General features: G+C 41.0%; 1 protein-coding gene across 5 annotated transcripts in view; it reads left to right on the top strand.

The window, feature by feature from the left end:
• LOC113009298 (filamin-C-like) overlaps positions 1-23,454 on the top strand; it is a 64,445-nt gene that overhangs the window by 14,839 nt on the left and 26,152 nt on the right. For 3 of the 5 annotated variants that reach the window (XM_026147513.1, XM_026147516.1, XM_026147512.1), the window contains exons 3-24: positions 5,147-5,395; positions 7,273-7,370; positions 9,079-9,229; positions 10,409-10,527; positions 10,614-10,691; positions 11,334-11,499; positions 11,791-11,991; positions 13,233-13,355; positions 15,024-15,161; positions 15,491-15,617; positions 15,877-16,013; positions 16,501-16,694; positions 16,775-16,888; positions 16,981-17,124; positions 17,699-17,822; positions 18,118-18,278; positions 18,373-18,463; positions 19,194-19,363; positions 19,449-19,566; positions 20,498-20,760; positions 21,120-21,717; positions 23,175-23,348. In XM_026147513.1, coding sequence (XP_026003298.1) covers positions 5,147-5,395; positions 7,273-7,370; positions 9,079-9,229; positions 10,409-10,527; positions 10,614-10,691; positions 11,334-11,499; positions 11,791-11,991; positions 13,233-13,355; positions 15,024-15,161; positions 15,491-15,617; positions 15,877-16,013; positions 16,501-16,694; positions 16,775-16,888; positions 16,981-17,124; positions 17,699-17,822; positions 18,118-18,278; positions 18,373-18,463; positions 19,194-19,363; positions 19,449-19,566; positions 20,498-20,760; positions 21,120-21,717; positions 23,175-23,348 — 3,738 coding nt within the window. The remainder of the gene's footprint in view (positions 1-5,146; positions 5,396-7,272; positions 7,371-9,078; positions 9,230-10,408; positions 10,528-10,613; positions 10,692-11,333; positions 11,500-11,790; positions 11,992-13,232; positions 13,356-15,023; positions 15,162-15,490; positions 15,618-15,876; positions 16,014-16,500; positions 16,695-16,774; positions 16,889-16,980; positions 17,125-17,698; positions 17,823-18,117; positions 18,279-18,372; positions 18,464-19,193; positions 19,364-19,448; positions 19,567-20,497; positions 20,761-21,119; positions 21,718-23,174; positions 23,349-23,454) is intronic. The other 2 variants (XM_026147515.1, XM_026147514.1) reach the window with 1 other exon arrangement.

Raw genomic sequence — 23,454 nt, 5'->3', positions numbered from 1 at the left:
AAAGGAAATCCTGTTCACTTATTAATCTCCAGGAGATGTGGCATAAAAAGAGATGACTATGCCAAAGTCACAGGTTAAAGTGGGACAGTGTTTTTTTGTGTGTGGGGTGGGGGGTGGGGGTTACCACAACCACTGCAGGTGTCCATAAGCTGTGTGTTTGTGGTACTTCAGCATCTAGTCTTCGTTTTTTTAAAATCAGATATCAGGTCTGTACATGTGAAATTGTGTTTTTTCATATTGTGAAACATGCTGCTAAACAAACTGAGGCAGACAAACTGTGTTATTTGAAATCCTCTGCAGTTTAGTGCAGGATAAATAGGTTAGTTTTCTGCACTGTGATGGATTTAAAGTAGGGGTGGGAATTTAACACGTTAATTGCTATTCATTTTTTTTTTTTGAACAAATAACACATTCAAAAAAATAATGCATTTAATTGCAATTTGTATTCCAAGCAAAGGGGAACTTTTGTCAATGCACAATTTCCTGGTATACTGAATACACTGAGGCACACATCAGAGCGACTGTGCTTGACCCATGCTTTAAGGATTTAGAGTGTCTTGCAAGGGGAGAGCGAAAAGAGGTTTGGACCAGCCTTGAGGCCGCTGCAGGAACAGTGTAAAGATGCCACCACAAAGGAGCCAGCAAAGACAAAGAGCCTCCTCTTCTCTTCGTTGTTTTCAGACTCTGATTCAGATGAGGAAGCCCTGTGTAACAGGGCCCTGAGTTTGTACAGAGCAGAATCCACCATCAGCAAGACACACTGCCCGCTGCAGTGGTGGTCCAGTCGAGCAGGGACCCACCCACAGCTGTCTGTCCTGGCCTGCAAGTATTTGATTAGTCCTGCCACTTCTGTCAGATGTGAGAGACTGTTCTCAGTTGCAGGTCACAGTAACAAAAAAGAAAGCTACCTTCAGCTCAGAAAATGTGAACAGACTAGTTTGTCTAAGTAACTGGCTGAAGAAGACGGACAGTAAATAACCATGGAGGTATTGTGAGTCCAGTGGGTTTGTTATGTTTTGCACTAAAATGTTCAATGATCACACTGTTTTAACCTAATGTACAAAATAAGGTTACTTAGAGTTTAAAGGTGAAGCTGTTGAAATAACCTTTTATGTTTCTGCCTTATCTTTTTTAAGAAGAAAACCTGCACTTTATGTTGACATTTTTATTATTATTATTGTAAGACAATACAATTTTGAAAATGTACTTAAAATGGCACTTTATTGTTAAGTCTGCCCAATTTTGAACAGGGATGTTAGGTTTCTCTGTTTTGGATTGAGTTAAATCCTTTTTTTTCTTCCAGAAATTAAAAGAGGTTGAGTTACAATACATGTCCATGTCTATTATTTGATTCTGTCACCCACTAAAACCCTTTTCAATTAAAAAAAAAAAAAAAAAAAAGCACTCTTGGACAAATTTTCTTGTGTGATTAAATGCGATTATTCGAGATTAATTAATTATAAAGTCGCTAATTAATTAGATTAATTTTTTTGACCTAATGACAGTGTGTGACTGGTGCACAGTGGCTGTGGTTTCATGGTCAGAGTAACTTTACATCAAGTGTAGCAGAGACTCATTCACTGAATTCCACCTTCATACCAACTTTAGCACTCAGTAGAAATCGTCATATCGTCGTCACCCCCCCCCACACACACACACACCTGAATCCACTTGAACCCCTGACTGTACACATTGACTGTACCTGTTTAGAGGTAAAGTCACCCTCTACAATGCAGGCAACAGAAATATAGATTTATTTTTTTTTTCCTTCTTTTTCTTCCAGTTCAAACTGAAAATAATTAGGATTAAAAAAGTTAGATTAAAGTTTGTATTCCCATCTACTGACATTATTTTATCATTATGTTGATATAGCACAAGGTTCAGTTAGCATTGTGCAAGACATAGAAATGTCTTCCAAAGATCTGCTTATACTTTCTTACTTTTTTACTTTTAATTAAGTATAGAAGTAAAGTTAAATCAGTACTTCACCTTTTTGTGGTGTGTTTCTAACAGTAGTACCTGTACTTCTGCTTAAGTACAGAATGTCTTTACTTTTGCCAACTCTGGTCAGAGGCCTTAAGAAGATCATTTGTAACCTTCACTAAAGCTGTTTCTGTGCTGCTATGAGCTCTGAAACCTGACTGAAACTCTTCGGATAAGCCATTGCTCTGCAGATGATCTGTTAGCTGTTTGACAACTACTCTTTCAAGGATTTTTGAGATAAAGGGAAGGTTGGAGGCCTGTAATTAGCTAATACAGCTGGGCCAAGTGTAGGGATGGGTATCGTTTTGGTTTTATCCGATACCGGTGCCAAACCGGTACTTTTGAAACGGTGCCGGTGCTTAAACGGTGCTCAAACCAGTGCTTAAAGAATGGAGAGCACAAAATTGGTCCAAAAACCTCTCATGTTCAGCTGGTTTTTTGTAAAAAGATAACAATGTTAGCCTTTTCTGCAGCTATGGGACATATATGGTATCACTCCTGGCTGGAAGCAGTGCTTAAACAATGGACAAACACAAACTTTGTCCAAAAACTTCTCATGTTTAACTGTTTTCCACTTTTTCTTTGGTCATTTTAGCCTTTTTGGCCAGGGTGAAGGGAGTATCTGCCATCAAACAAGAGGACAGCCGCATGTAGCTATGATGATGTTTGCTAGTTCACCTTACATGCATTAATGTAATAACGTGGTTAGCCTACTCAACGTAAATTACACACGAACAACATTAAGCTACTCACGCAGAGAAGAACGGCTGCTGCTGCATCATCATCCGTCATCATTTCTGCTACACTGGCAGGGCTAGGGGCCAGGACTCTCCTCTTTGGGTTTTTGGGGGATGATGCTAACTCCGGGTCCGATAACAGGCACCACACCCGCAGTAGATGTGCTCGGTGTGAGGTCTCGCAGCAAGCTATCAAATACGGCGCATTTCTCGGCTTTTAAAAAAAAAAAACGCTATGCGTCGCCAGGTGTTTCATCGGATTCTTGGTGTTACCTCCTTTGACAGTATCACAGTATCAGCTTAAAGCACTTGTTGCTGCTGAGTTTGCATATTTTGCTGTGAAGTACAACCAGACTTTTGACCGCTTCGCCTTGGACATTTTTAATCTGTAGCTCTGCTCTAAAAGAACGTACGTACCTGGCCCCGCCTACTATCCTCGGAAACGTAAAATGATCGGCTAGAATCTAAAGTGTATCACAGCTCAGGAAAAAAAAAGCACCGAAATAAAGCACCGAAATGTGCGCTGCTTTTCGGTCTGGTTACTACCGTTTATGTCAGAACCGGTGCCATCATGGCACCGGACACCAGTACCCATCCCTAGCCAAGTGCTGGCTTTTTAAGTAAAGGTTTAAATACTGCCAGCTTGAAGGCCTGTGGTACATAGCCAATTATTAGAGATAGGCCGATCATATTTAAGATTGAAGCATTAATTAATGGCAGGACTTCTTTGAGCAGTTTTGTAGGAATGGGGTCAAAAAGACACGATGGTTTGGAGAAGTAATTACTGAAGTTAACTCAGAAAGATTAATTGGAGTAAAAGACTAAATAAATAGTGTTACATCTGTGCGAGGATTATGAATATTTCTTTCTCTAATAGTTAAAATTTTATTTGTGAAGAAGTTCATTAAGTCATTATTACTAGTTGGTCTTTAGTTTGTCTCTTTGGGAGCTGACACAGGCGATGGGGCTTTGGGGGGATAATAGGAGAGAAGCTGCATAGAGGCGTGTAAGACTGCAACTCTGTTTCCTGGTCCAAACTCTGGATAGTCACGTTTTGGTGGTTTTAATAAATTTGACCAGATTTCTAGAAATGAAAGCTGCTCCATCCAATGTGGGACGGATACCATCTCTCCTAACAAGACCAGGTTTCCCTCAGAAAGTTACCCAATTATCTATAAAGCTCACATCATCAAAATAAGCTGGCAGGCAGTGTTCGTGTTGCTTGTATGTGGTAATGTGAAGTTAAAGGCGCTGAAAACAGCCAAAGCGTGAGTGAAACTCCAGCTGTGTGTTTAGAAGTTGGTTTCCTCGCCTCCTGATTGGGTAGGCCTTCAGAAATTTTAACAACACTCAGGGGGAAACACAAGGTTTTCTGCTGTTTTAAAGACGACATGTTCACATGCCAAGCTGACCTCAATATAGAAAGAAAGCAAATTCACCTGAGAATTCAGGTGTGTGACAGAAAACAACAGCAGTGTTCAGCAGAGCAGGAGAAATGTGTCTGAGGGTGTCCTCCATCAGATTCCTGTTAATGTGTGTGTGTGTGTGTGTGTGTGTGTGTGTGTGTGTGTGTGTGTGTGTGTGTGTGTGTGTGTGTGTGTGTGTGTGTGTGTGCGCGCATGTGTTTCCTATTTAAACTGACCTCATTCCTCAGAGCGGGGGCTGCATGACATCATGCTGCTCGCTGCTGTCGATGGATGAAACTTTTCTGCACGATGACAGAAAAAAATAAGTCTCCTGATGTCTGAAAGATAAACAGAGAGCAGACGTGAACTTTTATTTTGGCACTCTTTGGCAGAACAGGAAACTGGGTCACGAAATGTTGGAAATCAAATTCAGCTGAACGTGACTTTAAATTAATCAAAACCAGCTGTTAACATCTGTTCACTGATGCTCCACACGTCACAGAATCAAAATACCACAACAGCGCACGTAAAAGTATAAAAATATAATCATCTACAGTCATGATACAAAGAAAGTTAAAAACAACCTCATAAGAAAAAACAACCATGACACATTACACCGTGTCTTTATTTAATTAATGAAACTAAGTCCATCTCATATTTCAGCAGCAGTAAGTTGCACTGATGGTTCCTGTGTGACTTCATCAGTCCGTCTCATCTCTGCGGGGGATTTTTAGTCCACTCTTTTTCACAGCCATGCTTTAGTTCATTGAGGTTTGCAGCATTCATTCATGCACAGCTCTCTGAGCTCTGCAGCCCTTCTAAACAGCCATACCTGTTAGTCTTTTTCTAATTGTGCTGTCATGAACTTTGACTTTTAACCTGCTAACTGATGCTTGTAGAGTCTGACATGTAGTTCTTGGTTTTGTTGCTCAGTCTGACGTCAGGGTGGATTTGCTAGAGCACTCAATCCTGGAAAGACACTCACATTAAAACACCTGAATGACTCTGTATTTATTTCAGACTCCAAAGCCATCGTGGATGGGAATCTGAAGCTGATCCTGGGTCTTATCTGGACCCTGATCCTCCACTACTCCATCTCCATGCCCATGTGGGAGGACGAGGATGACGAAGACGCCAAGAAACTGACTCCTAAACAGCGTCTGCTGGGCTGGATCCAGAACAAGGTGCCCCAGCTCCCCATCACCAACTTCCACCGAGACTGGAGGGACGGCAAGGCGCTGGGAGCTCTGGTGGACAACTGCGCCCCCGGTAGGATCCCGCTGACACTGCACACAGTGTGCAGAGACGCTGATGTTTAAGTTAAAAATGATCAGTAAAAGTAGTTTAAATGTTTTAAGACAGGAAGCTGACTGAGTTTGGTTTTCTTTAAAACGTTCTTGTGATTTAAAGAAAAGCGGCTGCTGTTTTCCTGGAAGCTGAGGAAAGCTTCCAGGAAAATATAGACGCTGTCAAATAAAAACTTTCCCTGAAGCCGTCAAACTGTCAGTTAAAGTGAACATGTGCTTAAATAATCTGTGAGCTGATGTGAAGCAGCTGCTAAATCTAAACTATCGATTTGTTCCTGTGTCAAAGTTTTCTCCAGAAAACCTGATATTTAACTTCCTGTATCGATGTCTGGAGGGTTTGGTCATCGGCTGAGTGCTTCGCTCTGGAACTGATCCAGCCCCACTAACCTGGAGTCAGGCTGTAAAAATGTCTTGACTTTGCAGGAAAAGTTGAAATCTTCACATGGAAGTTTGTACAGCACACTTGGGGAGGAGGAGGAGTTAATCCTCTTATCAGCTTCAGGCTCAGAGTGTTTCTGTGTTTCTGCTTCATGTCAGCAGCTTCAGGAAACAAGCAGCAGCTGAAATCTGCAGTTTCTGCTCTGATCCTCATCAGAGAGCAGCGAAGGACAAATATGTATAACTCATCAGCTTTAACGTTCAGCTAATTTTGAGTTTTTCAGTCCAGGGTGAGGTGTGCCGGATATTTTCTGATCTCATTTTTGAGTTTGTGAAGCTTATTATGCAGCCAGAGGCTCGTTACCTTTGTGGAAATGTGTTCAAGTAATTTATGAGGACAAAGTGTGTGTGCTCAGGGCTGATTACAAGAAACTGGCTGAACATATTGTTCCATATTTTTTGTTTTCATCATCATTTCTCTCTGATTAAGGTCTAACAGAAGAATCCTCCTGTTTTATGTTTAATAACAGTCACATATTTTATTCATGTTTTCTGCTCCAGTTTCATAAATGCTTTTTCTTTTTCTCTTTCATCATCGGAAACTTTTATCTTTAATATTTCCATATAACAGACCTGCATTAACTAACTGCAACACCTCCTCCATTTCCAGTTCATAGTCAGCACTAAACTGTGAAAATATTTACAAATAATTCAAAGTGCATTAAAATAGAAATGTTGAGAAGATCTTGTTACTTTGACTCTGTAAGTCTGACCCTCGACGAGGTTTGATGATGAGCGTCTGCTGCCTCTGTTTGTATGTAAAACCAACAAGAACTGAAACGAGTAAACCGGCTCAATCAAAATAAAACCTGTAATAACTAAACCTACAGTTTCATTACAAAGCTGGTTTCTCCTAGATTACAAAGTAAACCCGTTCATCCATTTATAAATATAAAATACAGACATAATTACAACAAATTTTAGACATTTGTTTGTTTTCTCAAGAATATTCTGTAATTTCACAGTGAAGCATATGCGAGTTAGAGAAAATTGTGCACATGAAACAGAAGTAGTCAAAGTGTCTTTTAATTATAAAGTACTCTGTTGTCAAAGTCCATAAAGAGCCCAGATCACATATTTTTATGTTCATAATTTAATATGTGGCATAAATCGAATATGTAGTTTTTTTTCATGTTAGTTTGATATTAACTCCCAAACTTTGTCTCTTATGGAAATGAACTCGTGTCAGACATGTTCTGAGTTTCTAAAGCTTGAACAAAAAGGAACTCGCTACACAAATCAAGGAAAAATAAATCTTATTTTGAAATATTTTCTCTGCAAACTGTTAAGCAGGAGCTCATCGGATGTTCTGCAGCAGAGGCGACTCAGACTGAACGTCGTCCTGCAGGACAGACTAGTCTCCTGTACATAATGAAACCTCTCTGTCTGTGCTGCCTTCAGGTCTGTGTCCCGACTGGGAAACATGGGATCCCAGTCAGCCAGTGGAGAACGCCCGGGAAGCCATGCAACAGGCTGACGATTGGCTGGGAGTGCCACAGGTAACACCTACCTGCGCACGGACTGCAACACATTCAGTGTCTGTTCTCTGAGTTTCTTCTTACTGATTAATGAGAAAATCAGAGCCAAAATCTAGGAAACAGCTACAAAATAAAAGCCTCTGCTTCACTGAACATGGATGAATCAGGGATAAGTTGACCTGTATGCTGTTTATATCTGCCGGTGAGCTTTGTGGTTCCTTTGAATTCAGGCTCAGAGGATATATTTGTTACGATTAAATTGAACTTCAGAAATAGCAGTCGTGGTTGAGCCATGATCCATGTGGATGATTCACACGCTCGACTCTATTTTCAGCCTGCAGAGATGTGAGCAGGGTGCAGTTTAAATTAGCAGCAGAGCAGATGAGTCAAAGCGATTGTTCACTCAGTAGTCTGAGGCACGAAGTCAGAGTCTGAGTTCAGCTGCTGCCTAATTTCTGCAGGTCGGAGGTGAATTAAGCCTCTCTAATTTCCCAGAAAGTTTAATCATAAAATTCAACTGCCAGAGTCGTTTAAATGAGAAACGCAGAAATTTTTTAGTCAGAACTTGTAAAGAGAGGAATAATGTATAAATGTTTTCACAAGAAATTAGAGGGAAATGATTTGGTAAGGAGCGCTTAAGTGGAAAAAACACATAACGATGACAATAATGATAAAACTCTTTGCACTGTTCTCAGGTTGATTCAGGCGGTTTTCCTCTGAGATTTCAGACGTCTTCTCACTCTCCTTCGCTGAGCAAGCAGCTGTTTACCATTTCACCGACCCCTCACGTGTTCTGTTCTTTTGTTATTTATGTAATTAAAAAACAGATTTTCTGATCAGATGAAACCATTCATTTTGATTTCCCTCCAGTTTCTCTTCCATGGAGGATTTTGGACTCGACTCCCTCAATCTCTTATGAACTCACTCACTTCAGCTGTTGGAGATTAGAGACGTCTTTATCGAGGCCATCTGATGTGTTTCTGGCAAAATGAAATCGTTTTTAAGTTTCCAGCTGTTATTTTTTAAATAAGTATTTGCAGCTGGAAATGTATTGATTGTAACAGGTTTACTGACATGTTCACAAGCTCATCAGCTAATTTATGTCCTACCACTCTGAGCTTCACGAGAAAGAGCAGGGCATCCCCTAATCAGAGGGTCGGTGGTTCGATCCTAAGCGCCTCTATTGTGTGTGTGTGTATGTGTGTTTCTGGGTTAGTAAAAAAATGCTTAAAGACGTAAATTATTATAACTTGTTGTGAAAAGTGCTTTGAATGCTGAGTTCGAGTAAATGGTAAATGGCCTGCATTTGTATAGCGCTTTTCTAGTCCATAGGACCCCAAAGCGCTTCACACTACATTCAGTCATTCACCCATTCACACACACATTCACACACTGGCGATAGCAAGCTACATTGCTAGAGTAGAACATTGCTATAAAAGGACCAGTCCATTTAACATAGTTCCAACTTAAAAGCAAAGCAAAGAAATAAAACTGCAACTAAATCAGGAGATGTTAAGCATAATATGAGAAAACAAATTTCTAGCTGCAAAACAATTTTCCTTGAAGGTTTTTAAACTTCTGAAGAAATCGTCAGTAAATGGAAAACTTACCTTACCAGTCATACAGGAGAACCGTTAGCAAGGACATGTAGTTCCAGTTCGATAAAGCTTGAGTGTGTGGCTGCTGTGTGTTGAGCTGATGCAATTTTCATCTTGTCCTTCCTCTCCAGGTGATTGCTCCTGAGGAGATCGTCGATCCTAATGTGGATGAGCACTCTGTGATGACCTACCTGTCTCAGTTCCCTAAAGCCAAACTGAAGCCCGGTGCCCCCTTGAGGGCCAAATCGCTACACCCCAAGAGGGCTAAGGCCTACGGACCAGGTGAGTGGAAAATGCACAGGAACAAAGTTCATTAATCAAACTTCAAGTTTTATTGAGGTTTTAGAAAAATTTCTGGTAGAATCGACTCATTGGGATTGTACAAAAAACGTATTGTAATACCTCAAAATTCCATCAATCATTTAGATATTTGTCTCATTACTCAAAACAAAGTTGTTAGGTGTGGCTGTGTGCAGACAGGAATAGGACCCAAGGTGCAGACTCCGGAGACAGAACTTAAACCAAAACAGCTTTAATGCTGAACTCAAACATAACATAACTGGGGAAAAAGGTCAAAAATAAACTCACACCGGCGGATTGACAAAACACACAGCAAAATAAACGGTAGATTGCGACACAGACACTAAGAAACACAGGGCTTAAATACACAGAGGGAGCAATCAGGGAATGAGTAACAGGAGGGAAACACAGCTGGGACAAATTAGAACTGACGAGACCAAAGAAGCGTAAACTGAACACACTGAGATAAGACAGAGACCTTCAAAGTAAAACAGGAAACACATAACACAGACTGAACAAAGACACAGACTCACATGCAGGCACTACAAAGGGAACAGAGACGTGGGAACAGGGCAGACACAAACACTGACTGAACACGGGGATATAGGAACTTAAGATACACATAGACGCGAACTAGACAAGGGGATGCAAGTGATAGGGGAGACATAAGACGGAACTCAAAGAAACCAAAAACTAGAAAGTATAAATAATAACATAAACTCAAACACCCTGGGTCAACGACCCAGGCATCCTAACAAAAGTATCTAATCTGAGGATGTCTTTGGGCTTATTTAACTCCTTTTTTTGTTTCATAGATGAAACACTGAAGTGGAAAAAGATCATTGCTAAATTTCCAGAATATTAAAATGTTTAATAAATGCAGATGCACATTTAAACTGAAATCATGCTCAAATAGCAATTTTATTTGTACTGTTAGCTGAATTAAAACAAGTTTTCTAAATATGTTATCGACATCAGCACATTACGGCCCTAAATCCAGAAACAGTCAACTTTATTGTAGCTTCTGTTATTAACACGGTAATACCACATCTGAAAAACTATGTCGCCATTTACGTAGTTCGATGCTATCGGAGGACTTTCACAAACATTTCCATTCATTACTTCAAACAATAAAGTTACGTGTGATCGCTGTGTTTGCAGGTATCGAGCCTCGAGGTAACATGGTTCTGAAACCAGCAGAGTTCCTGGTGGAGACGGTGGAGGCTGGACTGGGAGAAGTTCTAGTTTATGTGGAGGATCCAGAGGGACACACAGAAGAGGTGCAAACACACCCTCACATTAATTTAAAAGGACACAAAAGTTAAATATAACTGAAATTATGCTGCATCATTTCTGTCTCCATCAGGCCCGAGTCATCCCCAACAACGACAAGAACCGAACCTACTCTGTGGTCTACCTGCCCAAAGTGGAGGGGCTTCATAAAGTAAGAAGCTCTCACTGTAAGGCTGAAAGAAGTACAGTGGTTCTTATGTTATTGATCAGAAATACAGGGCCATGGTTCCCAACGTTCTTCATCTGATGGACCTGCACAGCCTATAACATGGACCCAGAGCCCTTCATGTTTGAAGGGGAACCCATTTACATTGGACAAGGATGACTTTACCATTTAAGATAAATAAATACAAATACAAATAAATGTCATCATCCACAATCATTAGCATAACTGTTCACTGACTCATCAATAACTGCATTCTCTTTCACCATTAATTATCACTTTTAATCATGTATGCATATCTATTTGCTACCATTTATCAGTTCCTTTTAACTTTAACTGGTGATGTCTGCTCAATTTTGGTCTCTGTAATTTTTTTAATGTTTATGTTTGAGCTAATCTTTCTGCAGAAGAACTCCCTGTGATGCTTATACCCCTGATTGGGGAATACTGAACCAATGACATGTATAACTCACATGGATCATGTGTGGATAAAGGAGCTGTTTCTTGTGTTGTCCTTTTGACAGGTTCTGAATGTTTCCTGGTTCCTTTGTCTTAGCTTTTGTTTAATTCATGGAAACACAAATTTATGTTTGTGAACCTAACAGGCCTTTGCGGTCCTCTTCCACTCAGGTAAAGGTGTTGTTTGCTGGTCAGGACATCGACAGAAGCCCCTTCATTGTAAATGTTTCAAAAGCCATGGGCGGCGACCCAACCAGAGTTCAGGCCCGCGGGCTGGGACTGCAGCCAACGGGAAATGTGGCCAACAAACCTACATACTTTGATATTTACACTGCAGGTAAGTCTCATTGTATTGTTAGTTTGTCTGAGCTACATTCCCTTAATAAAAGAAAATTGATGAAAAGTTTTTCTTCCATCATTACTCTTGAAAGAACAAATTAAAACCAAAATTATGCACAAAAACATTTTGTGGTCTCTCGGAGGGACTCTGACTCTATATTTCCATTAGCTCTGGGTATCCACTGCTATATTTCCTGCAGATGACCTTCATTGTCTGATACTGTTCCAGTGACTGTCACATTCCTCCTCCATTGTTTAAAGGTCTTGTTATTCTCTGTCCGTACACCAGGAGCGGGTGCTGGAGATGTGGGCGTCATCATTGTGGACTCAAATGGCCGCAGGGATACAGTGGAGATTGTCCTGGAGAACAGAGGCGACAGTGTATTTCGGTGCACCTATGTCCCTGTCCTGGAGGGACCTCATGTCGTCTGTGTGACTTTTGCTGGGCAGCAGATTCCCAGAAGTCCTTTCACTGTCCACATCTCCGAAGGTGGGCTATTAACATTTACTTTATGTCTACAACACTACAAACTGACCTTTCTAACTCTTTCCTGCATTCTAGGTGCTAGGCAGTTCCTTCAGTGATTTAAAATGAAAACCACAATTTTGTCCTAAAGTCCTATCTTATATGTAATTCTTTAAATCTGCAGATATATTTTTATTTCATTCATTTAATATAGTCAACTTAAATATTTACAATATTTATTTTAAACATTTAACTGACCCTGTCTCTTATTGTAATACATTCACCAGCACAGATCTCTGATCAGCATGCGTGTAACATTAAACTTCAATGGATTTTGTAACAGGAACCTTTGGTATCGTCCAAGTCCAGGTCTTCTGAGATTGTCTGTGCTTCCTTTATGGTTCACTCTATGGACTTTCATGTTTTTAGGCTGTGGTGTTTGATCACCTCTGGTTTGCTGGAACAGGATGTGGATATTTATATGGACTGGATTATGTCTGACTTGGCTGTTCTTGATCTGGGATTTGGCTACTTTTGGTTAGGACTTGTAAGTCATGTTTGGAGCGTTCCTAATTTGTCTTAATTTGGAGCCTAAATTTAGGGTATTATTGGCAACTTGGTCTTGTCTTGTAATTTGTTGCAGAAGTAGCCTTGGGATGTCATGTTGGATTAAACTAATTTGGAATTAGATGAGGGGATTTTTCAATATTGAACTTAAGAATCGTGAAATGTGATTTCCAAGGATTTAAGATATAAATCAGGACCGTGTTGATCCAGGACACTGAGTTTGGGAATAGCTTACCTTAATTTGAAGTCTAACTTGACTTATCTTTGAAAATGGGACTAGCCTGATTCAACTGACTTGAGAAAATTCCAGTGACTTGAGACTAACTTTGCAGAATTAATGCAGAATTAAACTTTATCCCAACTGTCTACGGGTTTGATTTATGTTGGTTAGGTGGTTAGGTCTGGAATAGTTTGTTTTGGGTTGACTGGATTTCCTATGTTTTATTTAGCGTTGGTTTGTTGGTTGTGTTTGATTTGTTTTAGTTTTGTTTGGATTGATTTGGCTCGTTTGCTTTATTTTAGTGCATTTGGGTTGGGTTATTTTGGGTTTGCTTAGTTTTCGCTTGGTTTGGGTTGGGTTGATTTGGTTGAATTTGGAGAGTTCGTCTTGCTTTGGTGACGCTGCCCTTTAACCGATCTGGGTTCTGTCCTCCTTGTGCCGATGTACAAATGCATCATACTGTTATTCCCTCCTTCAGTTTCACAGAGTGTCCCTCCTCCTGGGTCTCCAGTGCAGATTGTACCTCAGTCCATACGCACCCCACCTGCTGACAAGACCAGGAGAGCTCCTCCTCCAACACCACCCAAACCCAGGCGACCAAGTTAGTACAGGCCATTGACAGGATGCAACTGGAGCCTGCCTGCGCTAGCCTGGTCTTTTCGACTCAAACTGTCTTCACTTTGGCCCCATATGGATGGGGGTTCCCTGCCTTACAGCATGTCCTGGCACTGCTTCATCCTGAGCAGCTTGTTCTTTTTCTACATCTCAGAAACTGAATGTGGTAGTCTAAAGCCCTTTTTGAATGGCATCAGAAATAATTAGGAATTATTTAAGTTCATCATTATTTTATCATTATTATTTTATTACACTTTAGTTCTGTAGAAATTCAAGCTTAATAATTTACATTTGGGTTGGTTGTGGTGTTCTGGGATGCATTTTGTCAAAACTATCTATCCTGAGAACATGTTGTTAGGTCAGTAGGTTGATAAAAGCAGCAAAGAAAGCAATTCCAAGTAACTCAAGCTATTTACTGCTCAGTTTTTTGTTTTTGTTTTGTTTTTTTAGCTCCATTGCCCACAGATTCAACTTTTGTGTCAGCAAAAATCCAGAATATTCTCCTGAGTGGGTTAGTATGTGTGGTGGGTCACGTCTTGTAAACATTTGGAGACTTTTGTTTGATTTAGATGGTTAACAAAAAATCTACAAGAACCGTTGAGGGCTGGAAAACGACACTGACAAAGTAGCCCAAGAACAGCTCAGATTTTCTTGGTATCACTTTTAATTTTAAGAAATTTTGTAGAATTGAACAGGGTTCAACTATATAAGGAGGTATTAAGAAAAAGTGTGTTATGAAGAAGATTCTGGGTTGTTTTACTGGTTTGAATCTGTAATTTGAATAACAACTAAACAGAATAAGAAGTGTTAATAACATCTTAGCAAAACAACAAAATTAACCACTTTAAAATAAAGTGGTGAGCAAGTGACTTCACATAATTATATATAATCAAAGAAGAGGCTTAAATGCCAGAGTGATCTTCTACTTGCTCCTCCCCAACATCATCATCAACCCTGCCTGTTCTTCCTCACGTCGCCTCCAGTAACTCTTCCTTCTGCAGCTAACCGACGCTCTATCCTCTGAGTGCATCGTGTTCGCAAATCTGATGCTTCAAACTTAAGTTTAAGTTTAAAGAACATATCAATCTATAGCAAGTTTTTCCTTCTGTTTGCTATTAAGTTTGTGTGTATTTTGTATTTTTCTTGAATCTTCAGCTCTGAATTCTGATTTCATCACGTCTTCCTCTTTGCTGCTTTTCCCTTTCAGCCTCAGCAAACTGCATTTTATGGCGCTGATCAGCTGACTAATGAGAAACTCGTGCTGCTCTGTGTGTGTGTTGTTAGTATATTTTAGTTAGAATCACTATGTACTGTTGTACACACAGTAATCATTTGAGTTCAATCAGCTGTGCACTGATCAGTCTGAGAGAGTAAATGAGTAACCTGTGAGATTAACTATTAATTTCTGAGACCAAATTAACTCCAACTCAGCCCTCCATTTCAAGCTTCATAGCTCCTCCATGATAGCAGCCGACTTTATGGCTTCAGCTGGAGGAGGCAGTTGGACAGATAAGACAGATTCTGATGATTCTCCAGGAGATTCAGTGTAGGATTACATAGGAAGTATGAAACAGGCTCTGTGTGTTTGTGTGAGTTTCATTATCATTTGAGCATCGTTTCCCAGTCTTAACCTCCATCTGACTGATCCTTGCAGCCTGTAACCCAAACGCCTGCAGAGCATCTGGCAGAGGTCTGCAGCCGAAGGGTCTGAGAGTGAAAGAATTGGCAGATTTCAGAGTTTACACCAAAGGAGCCGGCAGCGGGGAGCTCAAAGTCACCGTAAAAGGACCAAGTAAGACAGCAAGACTCACCAACCCACGAGATTCACCAACTGGAGCTAAAATCCCTTTAAGGAAACACATTTAAACACAAAACTGAAGAGAACCCCTGTTATTTTTAGTACAGAACACTGACTATAGCTGATATTTGGGAGATTTTTAATGATGGATTCAGCACAGTATGGCCTTTCCAGAATATCCAAAAAGAGGTTTCTCCTGTGTATGTACATTTGTGAGTGTGTTTTACAAAATGTTTTTATTTTTGGTAATTGGCTTTATTTTCATTTGAAATTTAGCTCAGTAAAGGTGGGCTGATTGTGGATTATGTTTATTTTTAATATAGAGGGCCTGGAGGAGTCTGTGAATGTGCTTGAGATGGAAAATGGCCTGTATGAGTGTAATTATTACCCCGTCATGGCAGGAAAGTACATCGTAACCGTCACTTGGGGCGGACACAGCATCCCTCGCAGGTGAGGTTGATGGAGTGATTATACATACTATTACATTTTGGGGAGTTAACAGTGTTTATTACAGCTGTGCATTATGTCACATATAGTAACAAATGCATGCATTTTAATCATTTGGCCATGTGATGCCATATAAAACTAAAGATATTGAGGATCCAAGATTGAACCCTGAGGTACTCCAGTGACTTGTGTGCATAAATGTAAACTTTTTTTTTTATCTGAAATAAAGATAAAGACTAATCAATTCGTTCTGTTTTTCCAGCCCATTTGAAGTTTATGTCAGTGAGGAGGCAGGGCTTCAGAAAGTGAGAGCCTGGGGTCCAGGTCTGGAGACCGGTATGGTGGGGAAGAGTGCTGACTTTGTGGTGGAGGCCATTGGAACTGAAGTGGGAACTCTCGGTTAGTTACAATAACATAAAGATGGGACTCAGGAAAACGTTAAGAGCTTAAGGTGCTGACTTATGGTCAAAAGCAATCCACAGTACTTCAACATCTTGTTGAAAAAATATTTTTAAATTTAATAAGGATGTAACATTTCTGCTGCATCTATCAAACGAAACGAGACCAAGGAAATCTAACACCTCATATGTTTCAGTAAACAGCTACCAAACAGAACTCCACATCTTTTATTTGCTTAAGTGGTCATGGAATAACAACCTGCAGACCTACTCCTTATCAACAGTCTGGTTACTTTTGAGCATCTGAAAACAGGGCATTGTGTGTAAGATGTTTGCCACTGTCCAAAAGCCTCTGGATCTGATGGTATATCCTGCTATTTCTGTGAATATTTGTGTGTCATGTAAAGTATTGAACTCCATGGGCAGATCCCATTGTTTTCACATTCATCAATGATAGGCAGTGTTTAAATAACAGCGTCTATGTGTAGGTTTCTCTATCGAGGGGCCCTCCCAGGCTAAGATTGAGTGTGATGATAAAGGCGATGGATCGTGTGATGTTCGATACTGGCCGACTGAACCAGGCGACTATGCCGTCCATGTTATTTGTGATGACGAGGACATCAAGGACAGTCCCTTCATGGCCCACATCCTCCCTGCTGCCAGTGTCATCTTCCCTGAGAAGGTCAGATCAGAGCCTTGTTGAGTTTCAAACATTTTCCTGCATGTTTAATTTTTAAACATGTGATGTGTTTACTTCCTCAGGTGAAATGTTACGGTCCAGGTCTGGAGCCTTTGGGCTGCATTGTTAACAAACCTGCTGATTTCACCATTGATACCCATGGAGCTGGCAGAGGAGAGCTGAAGCTCTATGCTCAGGTGAGGATTCAGAGGCAGCCTCTCCGTAATGTTTTAATAACACATTAACATCTTTTCAAAGTCACACCAGTGTAAATCTGTTTGTGTTGTAGGATTCAGATGGTTTCCCCATTGACGTCCAGATCACAGATAATGGAGACAGCACCTACTTCTGTGTTTACATTCCCACAAAACCCATCAAACACACCATTATCGTCACCTGGGGTGAAGTCAACGTCCCCAACAGCCCATTCAGGGTATAAAACCAACACCAAATATAGTCTTACATTAAAGTCACTGAAGTATATCCTTTAAATCTGTTAATCCCACTGACAATGTCTGCAGTTTGTTGCAGTGTAAACTGGTCAATCATTAACACGAACATACAAATACCTTGCTCTTTGAATTATTACCAACTTACAACAGACACTATGTGAGATTAGTTTCAGGTTTGTTTTTTGTTAGTAATCAGTAAAACATTAAATGGAAAAAACTAAATTAACCTTTAATTTAAGCAGATGTCTGCTAAACACGATTTCTATTCGTTGAAGGACAAAATGCTGTCATGTAAATACAGAACTTTAGGGGACCCATAATAGAGCCTTGAGGTACTCCGGTGGCTGCAGTGTTTTAATAATAGTGTGTCGAGAGCTCAGTGTATCACCTCAAATGTTTCTTAGCAGAAAAAGATTAGTTTAAAATTTTCCTTAAAAGCATGGATGTTTATATTCCATGATTTCTTCCATATTTCAGCTTTTGCATTTATTTGTTAGAGTCTAGATAGAAGCCAGGTTTATTGTTGCCAACAATGATGGTAATGTTGTGAATAAGGTGACTATCGGAGAGGGCAGCCATCCAGAGAATGTGAAAGTTTACGGTCCAGGTGTGGAGAAGACAGGACTGAAGGCCAACGAGCCGACTTACTTCACTGTGGACTGCAGTGAAGCCGGACAGGGTGAGACCTGTTTCATGTCTAATGTCCTCTTTTCATGTCCCGCCACCACAATGCACGACACATAGGAGATTGTTTTGTCTTTCTGATCGTTGAGCTTGATCTCCAATGAATGACTTTAACTCAGATTCAGACCAGCTGTGCAGCACACAAACATGCTGTAATGCCAAGTTTTGTTTTTATGAGTTTAATTAGAAAGAAATTAAATAGTACAGGAATACTGCTACATGATGTTTGAATATTACTGCAGAAATAACCTTGAATCTCTGTAATAGAGTTAATTATTATTTCCCTGCAGGTGATGTCAGCATTGGCATCAAGTGCGCTCCAGGTGTAGTCGGACCTGCCGAGGCTGACATCGACTTTGACATCATCAAGAACGACAACGACACATTCACAGTGAAGTACATGCCTCCGGGTCCCGGACAGTACACCATCATGGTGCTGTTCGCTGATCAGGTAAATGAGGGGTCAACAGTTGGATCAAATCTTAAATGCACATCTATGTTAAAACTGAATTTAAAAAACATCTCACACTTATTGTGTAAAACAGGAAATCCCTATTAGCCCCTTCAGAATAAAGGTGGATCCTTCCCATGATGCAGCCAAAGTCAGGGCAGAGGGACCTGGACTCAACAGGACAGGTGAGCTGGGTTTTATCACATTTGCGATCAATACAACACAAAAATCAGCGTGGGTTCTCTCCGGGTACTCCGGCTTCCTCCCACCGTCCAAAGACATGCACTTAGTGGGGATAGGTTAATTGGTTAATCCAAATTGCCCATAGGTGTGAATGTGTGAGTGAATGTGAGTGCGAATGGTTGTCTGTCTCTGTGTGTTGGCCCTGCGACAGACTGGCGACCTGTCCAGGGTGTACCCCGCCTCTCGCCCTATGACAGCTGGGATAGGCTCCAGCGCCCCCCGCGACCCTGAACAGGATAAGCGGACGCGAATGGATGGATGGATGGATGGATGTTTTCTATTGATTCCAGCTGCCTACTATTTATAATTTATTCTGGCACAACTAGGGTGGAGCACCCACAGTTTTGATTTATATGTACAATGACAATAAAGGGTTATTCTATTCTATTCTTCTAATAATACAAACTTTAAATAATCTAAAAAGACTGTATCAGACTATAAACATCTATATCTGTTGTAAAGTTGGACATTTTAATCTTTAATTAGTCTGTTAGGACTGGCTCACTGCTGGAGCCCCTGTTCCCATCAGGGGGACAGCAGGTTTTAGCTTGTTATCTGTATTAAATTAGATAAAGTAAAATTTTATTTATATAGCACCTTTCTAGACAGAGAATCACAAAGTGCTGCACATAGAAGAACCTTATTAATAAAGTTTCTGTCTGAACTTTGCAGGGGTGGAGGTGGGTAAGCCCACCCACTTCACCATTTATACAAAGGGAGCTGGTAAAGCCAAACCTGAGGTCCACTTCACCGGAGCAACTAAAGGTGATGCCGTCCGAGACTTTGAGATCATCGACAACCATGACTACTCATACACTGTCCGCTACACGGCGGTGCAGCAGGTAACACACCAACTTCACATGTGTGATGGATTACCTGTGAGGTGACTGATGGACATAAGTTAAGCACTGCTTGTGTTTCTCTCAGGGGAGCATGTCCATCATTGTGTGTCATGGAGGAGACCCCATCCCAAAGAGTCCATTCACCATCATTGTGGCCCCCCCACTGGACCTCAACAAGGTCAAAGTTCAGGGACTGAACAACAGTAAGTCTGTGAGGAAAAAAATGGAACATTTATCATACAGAAGCAAAGTGCTTCCATACGGAGCCCTGATCGGGTTTCATGACGCAGCAGATGAAGCAGAGAATGCGTGTTTCCAGCTAAATTCCTGGAATTATTCATCACAAATTCCTAAATACAAGCTGCTGTTTAGCTTTAGATTACAGGATGTTTCCATAGAGAGTCCTGCACAGTTTGGTACTAATTATAATAAGTGAGGTGGAGAGTAAATGATGGATTAGATGAGTAAACAAAAGAATCCAGGAGTTCCTCTGAAAGACAATCACAACCCCTTCATGGGGATCCTTAATGACTCTGAGCTGCTGTTCATTCAAGCTCTGTTTCATTAAATTTAATCTAACTGATGTGTAATTCTGATCTGCAGTGGAAATTTCTCTTCTTTCTGAATCATTTAACATAAAACAAGCTTGAACTGCTTAGACCACTTTTCCATTTCATTTATAATCGGTATCAAAGGATTCCAACAGAAATATCCCTTAATGTGCAGCCAAACACACGCCAGCATTTCCAAAAATAATAGCTTTTCATCTTTATGTCTAAAGCTGCGTCCACACAGGAAAAAATTCACATGGTGACAGGAAAATCAATGACATTCAATGATGTCACGCGTGACATAAACGTTTCTCAACTTTAAGGAGAGCAATTAAAGTGATTGCTACTTAGCTCAGGATACTGGTGAATGACATATGACTGGCTAGTAAATACATTAGAATGTTACCTAGGTAACTGGAGCCTGGTAGCGACCAACCATCAGGTTGAAAGCGATGCACGGTGAGTGAATTGTCCTCTGTGTGGGTACAGCTTAAAAAGATGTTCAGACTTCACTGTTATCAACATCCTAAACCCCAAACCCCTGTTCCTGCTGACCATCCTGCTGTTTCTGTGCACTAATCAGAAGTAGACGTTGGGAAGGATCAGGAGTTCTCCATCTGTACTCAAGGTGCTGGAGGTCAGGGCAAACTAGACGTGAAGATCACCTCCCCTTCTCGTCGACCAATCCCCTGCAAGGTAGAGTCGGGCACAGCCAATGAGGTTCATACAGTGAAGTACATTCCTCCTGAGGAAGGACCATACAGAGTGGACATCAGCTACGATGGGAACCCTGTCCCAGGAAGTCCATTCACTGTGGAGGGCATCATGCCCCCTGATCCTTCAAAGGTGAGTTAAGATCACAACAACCCACACTGATAGAATTTTAATATTTGTCAGAATAAGTAAAGACATGTGGTTATCCTAATTGGGCTTTCATCGAGTCAGCAAAGATGCACAGAAAAAAGTATCAGACACCAACTAGGAAGGATCAGAAAGGTACTTAGTACTTAGTTGAGAAATCCTTGTGTAAATCTTTACTTGTGTGAATGTTTTTCAGGCCTACCAGTTTAGTAATCCATGGATGTTCAGTCAATCATCTGTGCTGATTCTGGTGCAAACCTCAGACTTAAAGCTAATGTCTTCTGCTAACCAGCATTAATAAGTATTCCTTGTGTCTCTTCTGGTTTTTTTCATTTACTTTCCAGGTGCGAGCCTACGGTCCAGGCCTTCAGGGTGGTGTGGTAGGCAAACCAGCCCCCTTTGCCATTGACACAAAGGGTGCTGGTACTGGTGGTCTGGGTCTGACAGTGGAGGGGCCGTGTGAGGCCAAGATTGAATGCCAGGACAATGGTGATGGATCCTGCTCTGTGTCCTACCTGCCGACTGAGCCTGGTGAATACGCCATCAACATCCTGTTTGCAGACCAGCACATCCCCGGTTCCCCCTTCAAGGCTGTGGTCCAGTCAGTGTTTGACCCCAGCAAGGTGACAGCCAGCGGCCCCGGGCTGGAGCAAGGCAAGGTCAACGAGGCTGGAACCTTCACGGTGGACTGCTCCAAAGCCGGAGAGGATGAGCTCACCATCGAGATCATCTCTGACTCTGGGGCCAAAGCTGAAGTTCACATTCAGAACAACAGTGATGGGACCTACTCCATCACATATATACCCCAGTGCCACGGCATGTACACCATCACCATTAAATATGGAGGACACATGGTGCCAAAGTTCCCCATTCGCTTGCAGGTGGACCCAGCTGTTGACACCAGCGGAGTGAAGGTCTATGGACCAGGAGTGGAACCCAGAGGTGAGCACTTAAAGATGTTTTAATGCCCAGTTAAAAGAAGGATGTCTGAGGTTTGTATACTTTAATCAAACACAAATGTAAAACAATATCTGGTCATCAAATTTGCTGATCGATTTTGTGCTCTAAACACGACAGAAAACTCAGTAGATTTTGCACACGTGTGAGAAGCTGTGAAAATGTACTGATTTTTATTAGCTGTAAACATGCAGGGGTGCAAAATGCTTCCACAAAACCCCCTGCAAAATTTTAGTGACATAATGCCACTGCCATGTATGTGTATAAAATATGATACATGCACCTGATATAAAAACATGTCCAGAAACGCCCCTGACCCTAACAGGACGTCTGCCACTAAAGATGCAGGGGTTTTGGCTCCTCTATGTTATGGGGTACACATTACCTTCTATTTTCCTTAATAAACCATAGGGGAGCCTTTAACTTGTTTTCAGCCCTAATTAGCCTATCCGTCTCAGTGATTAGAGTTTCCAAACTCTCTGCTGTTCTGAGGTCTGTTTTTACGACGACAGGACTATTTCCAGTGTGATCTGGTTTAGGCTCAGCTCTCTGTGGTTGGTTCATTGGCCTCCTGGACGCCACCAGACTCCATTATCACAGTTAATAAACTCCCAACAGCACATTTAGTTTGTATGTTGTTCTTTTTTTAATTATTACGTTTTTCTTTCCGTATTTCGATTGCAGTCTTTATTAAATTGAGATTAAAGTAAAACCAATAAAAGAGCACTGAAGTCATAAAGTCTTATAATGAGAACAAATGGGAGAAGTTGCTGAATGCTCACGTTACTAATTTAATCAATAAACAAAGAGCAAAGAAGAAATGAGTGCTTGTTGCATTACTCTGATGGATTTATCCTGAAACAACCTTTGGTCCTGATCTAAGTCATGCTGTGAAAGTTAAAATATGAGGCTGGAAAGTGATAGAACGTCATACCTCTAACAGAGCCACGGCATCCAAAATGAACTTGTTGTTCTATTCAATCAGACCTGAAAGCAGCGACTGAGAAAGAGTTTGCTGAGCTCAGAGACTTTTATCCAATCAGACTTCACTGGAGTCGCCCCCTGCTGGAAATGACAGAAAATGCAGCACTAGAAGCTAAAGTCCATCTTTTGTAATAACTATGATCTGTGTTAATGATACACGTTTTCTATCATGTTTGGGTTTTTTTTTATTTATGTGACTGGAACCAAAAACATAAATTAAGTGATTAATATGGCTGATTGTTTGTAAACTGAACATGAATTCTGTAGCACTTTAAATAATCTGTTCAGTATGACTGTATTCAGTGAAATATTTCAAATATTTTACTGTCTTTGGATATGATTAAAAGTGATGAGTCCTTCTCTGCATCTTGGTAAAAAATGGGATGTTATATTTCATGGAGACATTGACTAACTTTCTTCTCTACTTTTTTGCCTTCGTGCTGCTTTCCTCTCCGCAGGCATCCTGAGGGAAGTAACCACTCATTTCATCGTGGACGCTCGAGCTCACTACAAGAGCGGTGGCAGCCATATCAAAACCTCGATCTCAAATCCGTCAGGCGCCAACACAGACGCCTACGTCACCGACAAGGGAGATGGGACATACAAAGTCGAGTACACACCGTATGAGGACGGTAAGCCTGAGACCTGTGTGTTGTTTGTGAGCCTGGCTGCAGATCGTCAGCAAAGACAGAGGACGGGCAAGACGACGGTTTGCTGCTGGTTTGTGGGTGTTTTTCC

Source organism: Astatotilapia calliptera, chromosome 17, assembly GCF_900246225.1.
Source record: "Astatotilapia calliptera chromosome 17, fAstCal1.2, whole genome shotgun sequence".
NCBI classification, from domain to species: Eukaryota; Metazoa; Chordata; class Actinopteri; order Cichliformes; family Cichlidae; genus Astatotilapia; species Astatotilapia calliptera.
Note: the sequence above shows the minus strand (reverse complement) of the source record. Positions and strands in the feature narration are given on the sequence as shown.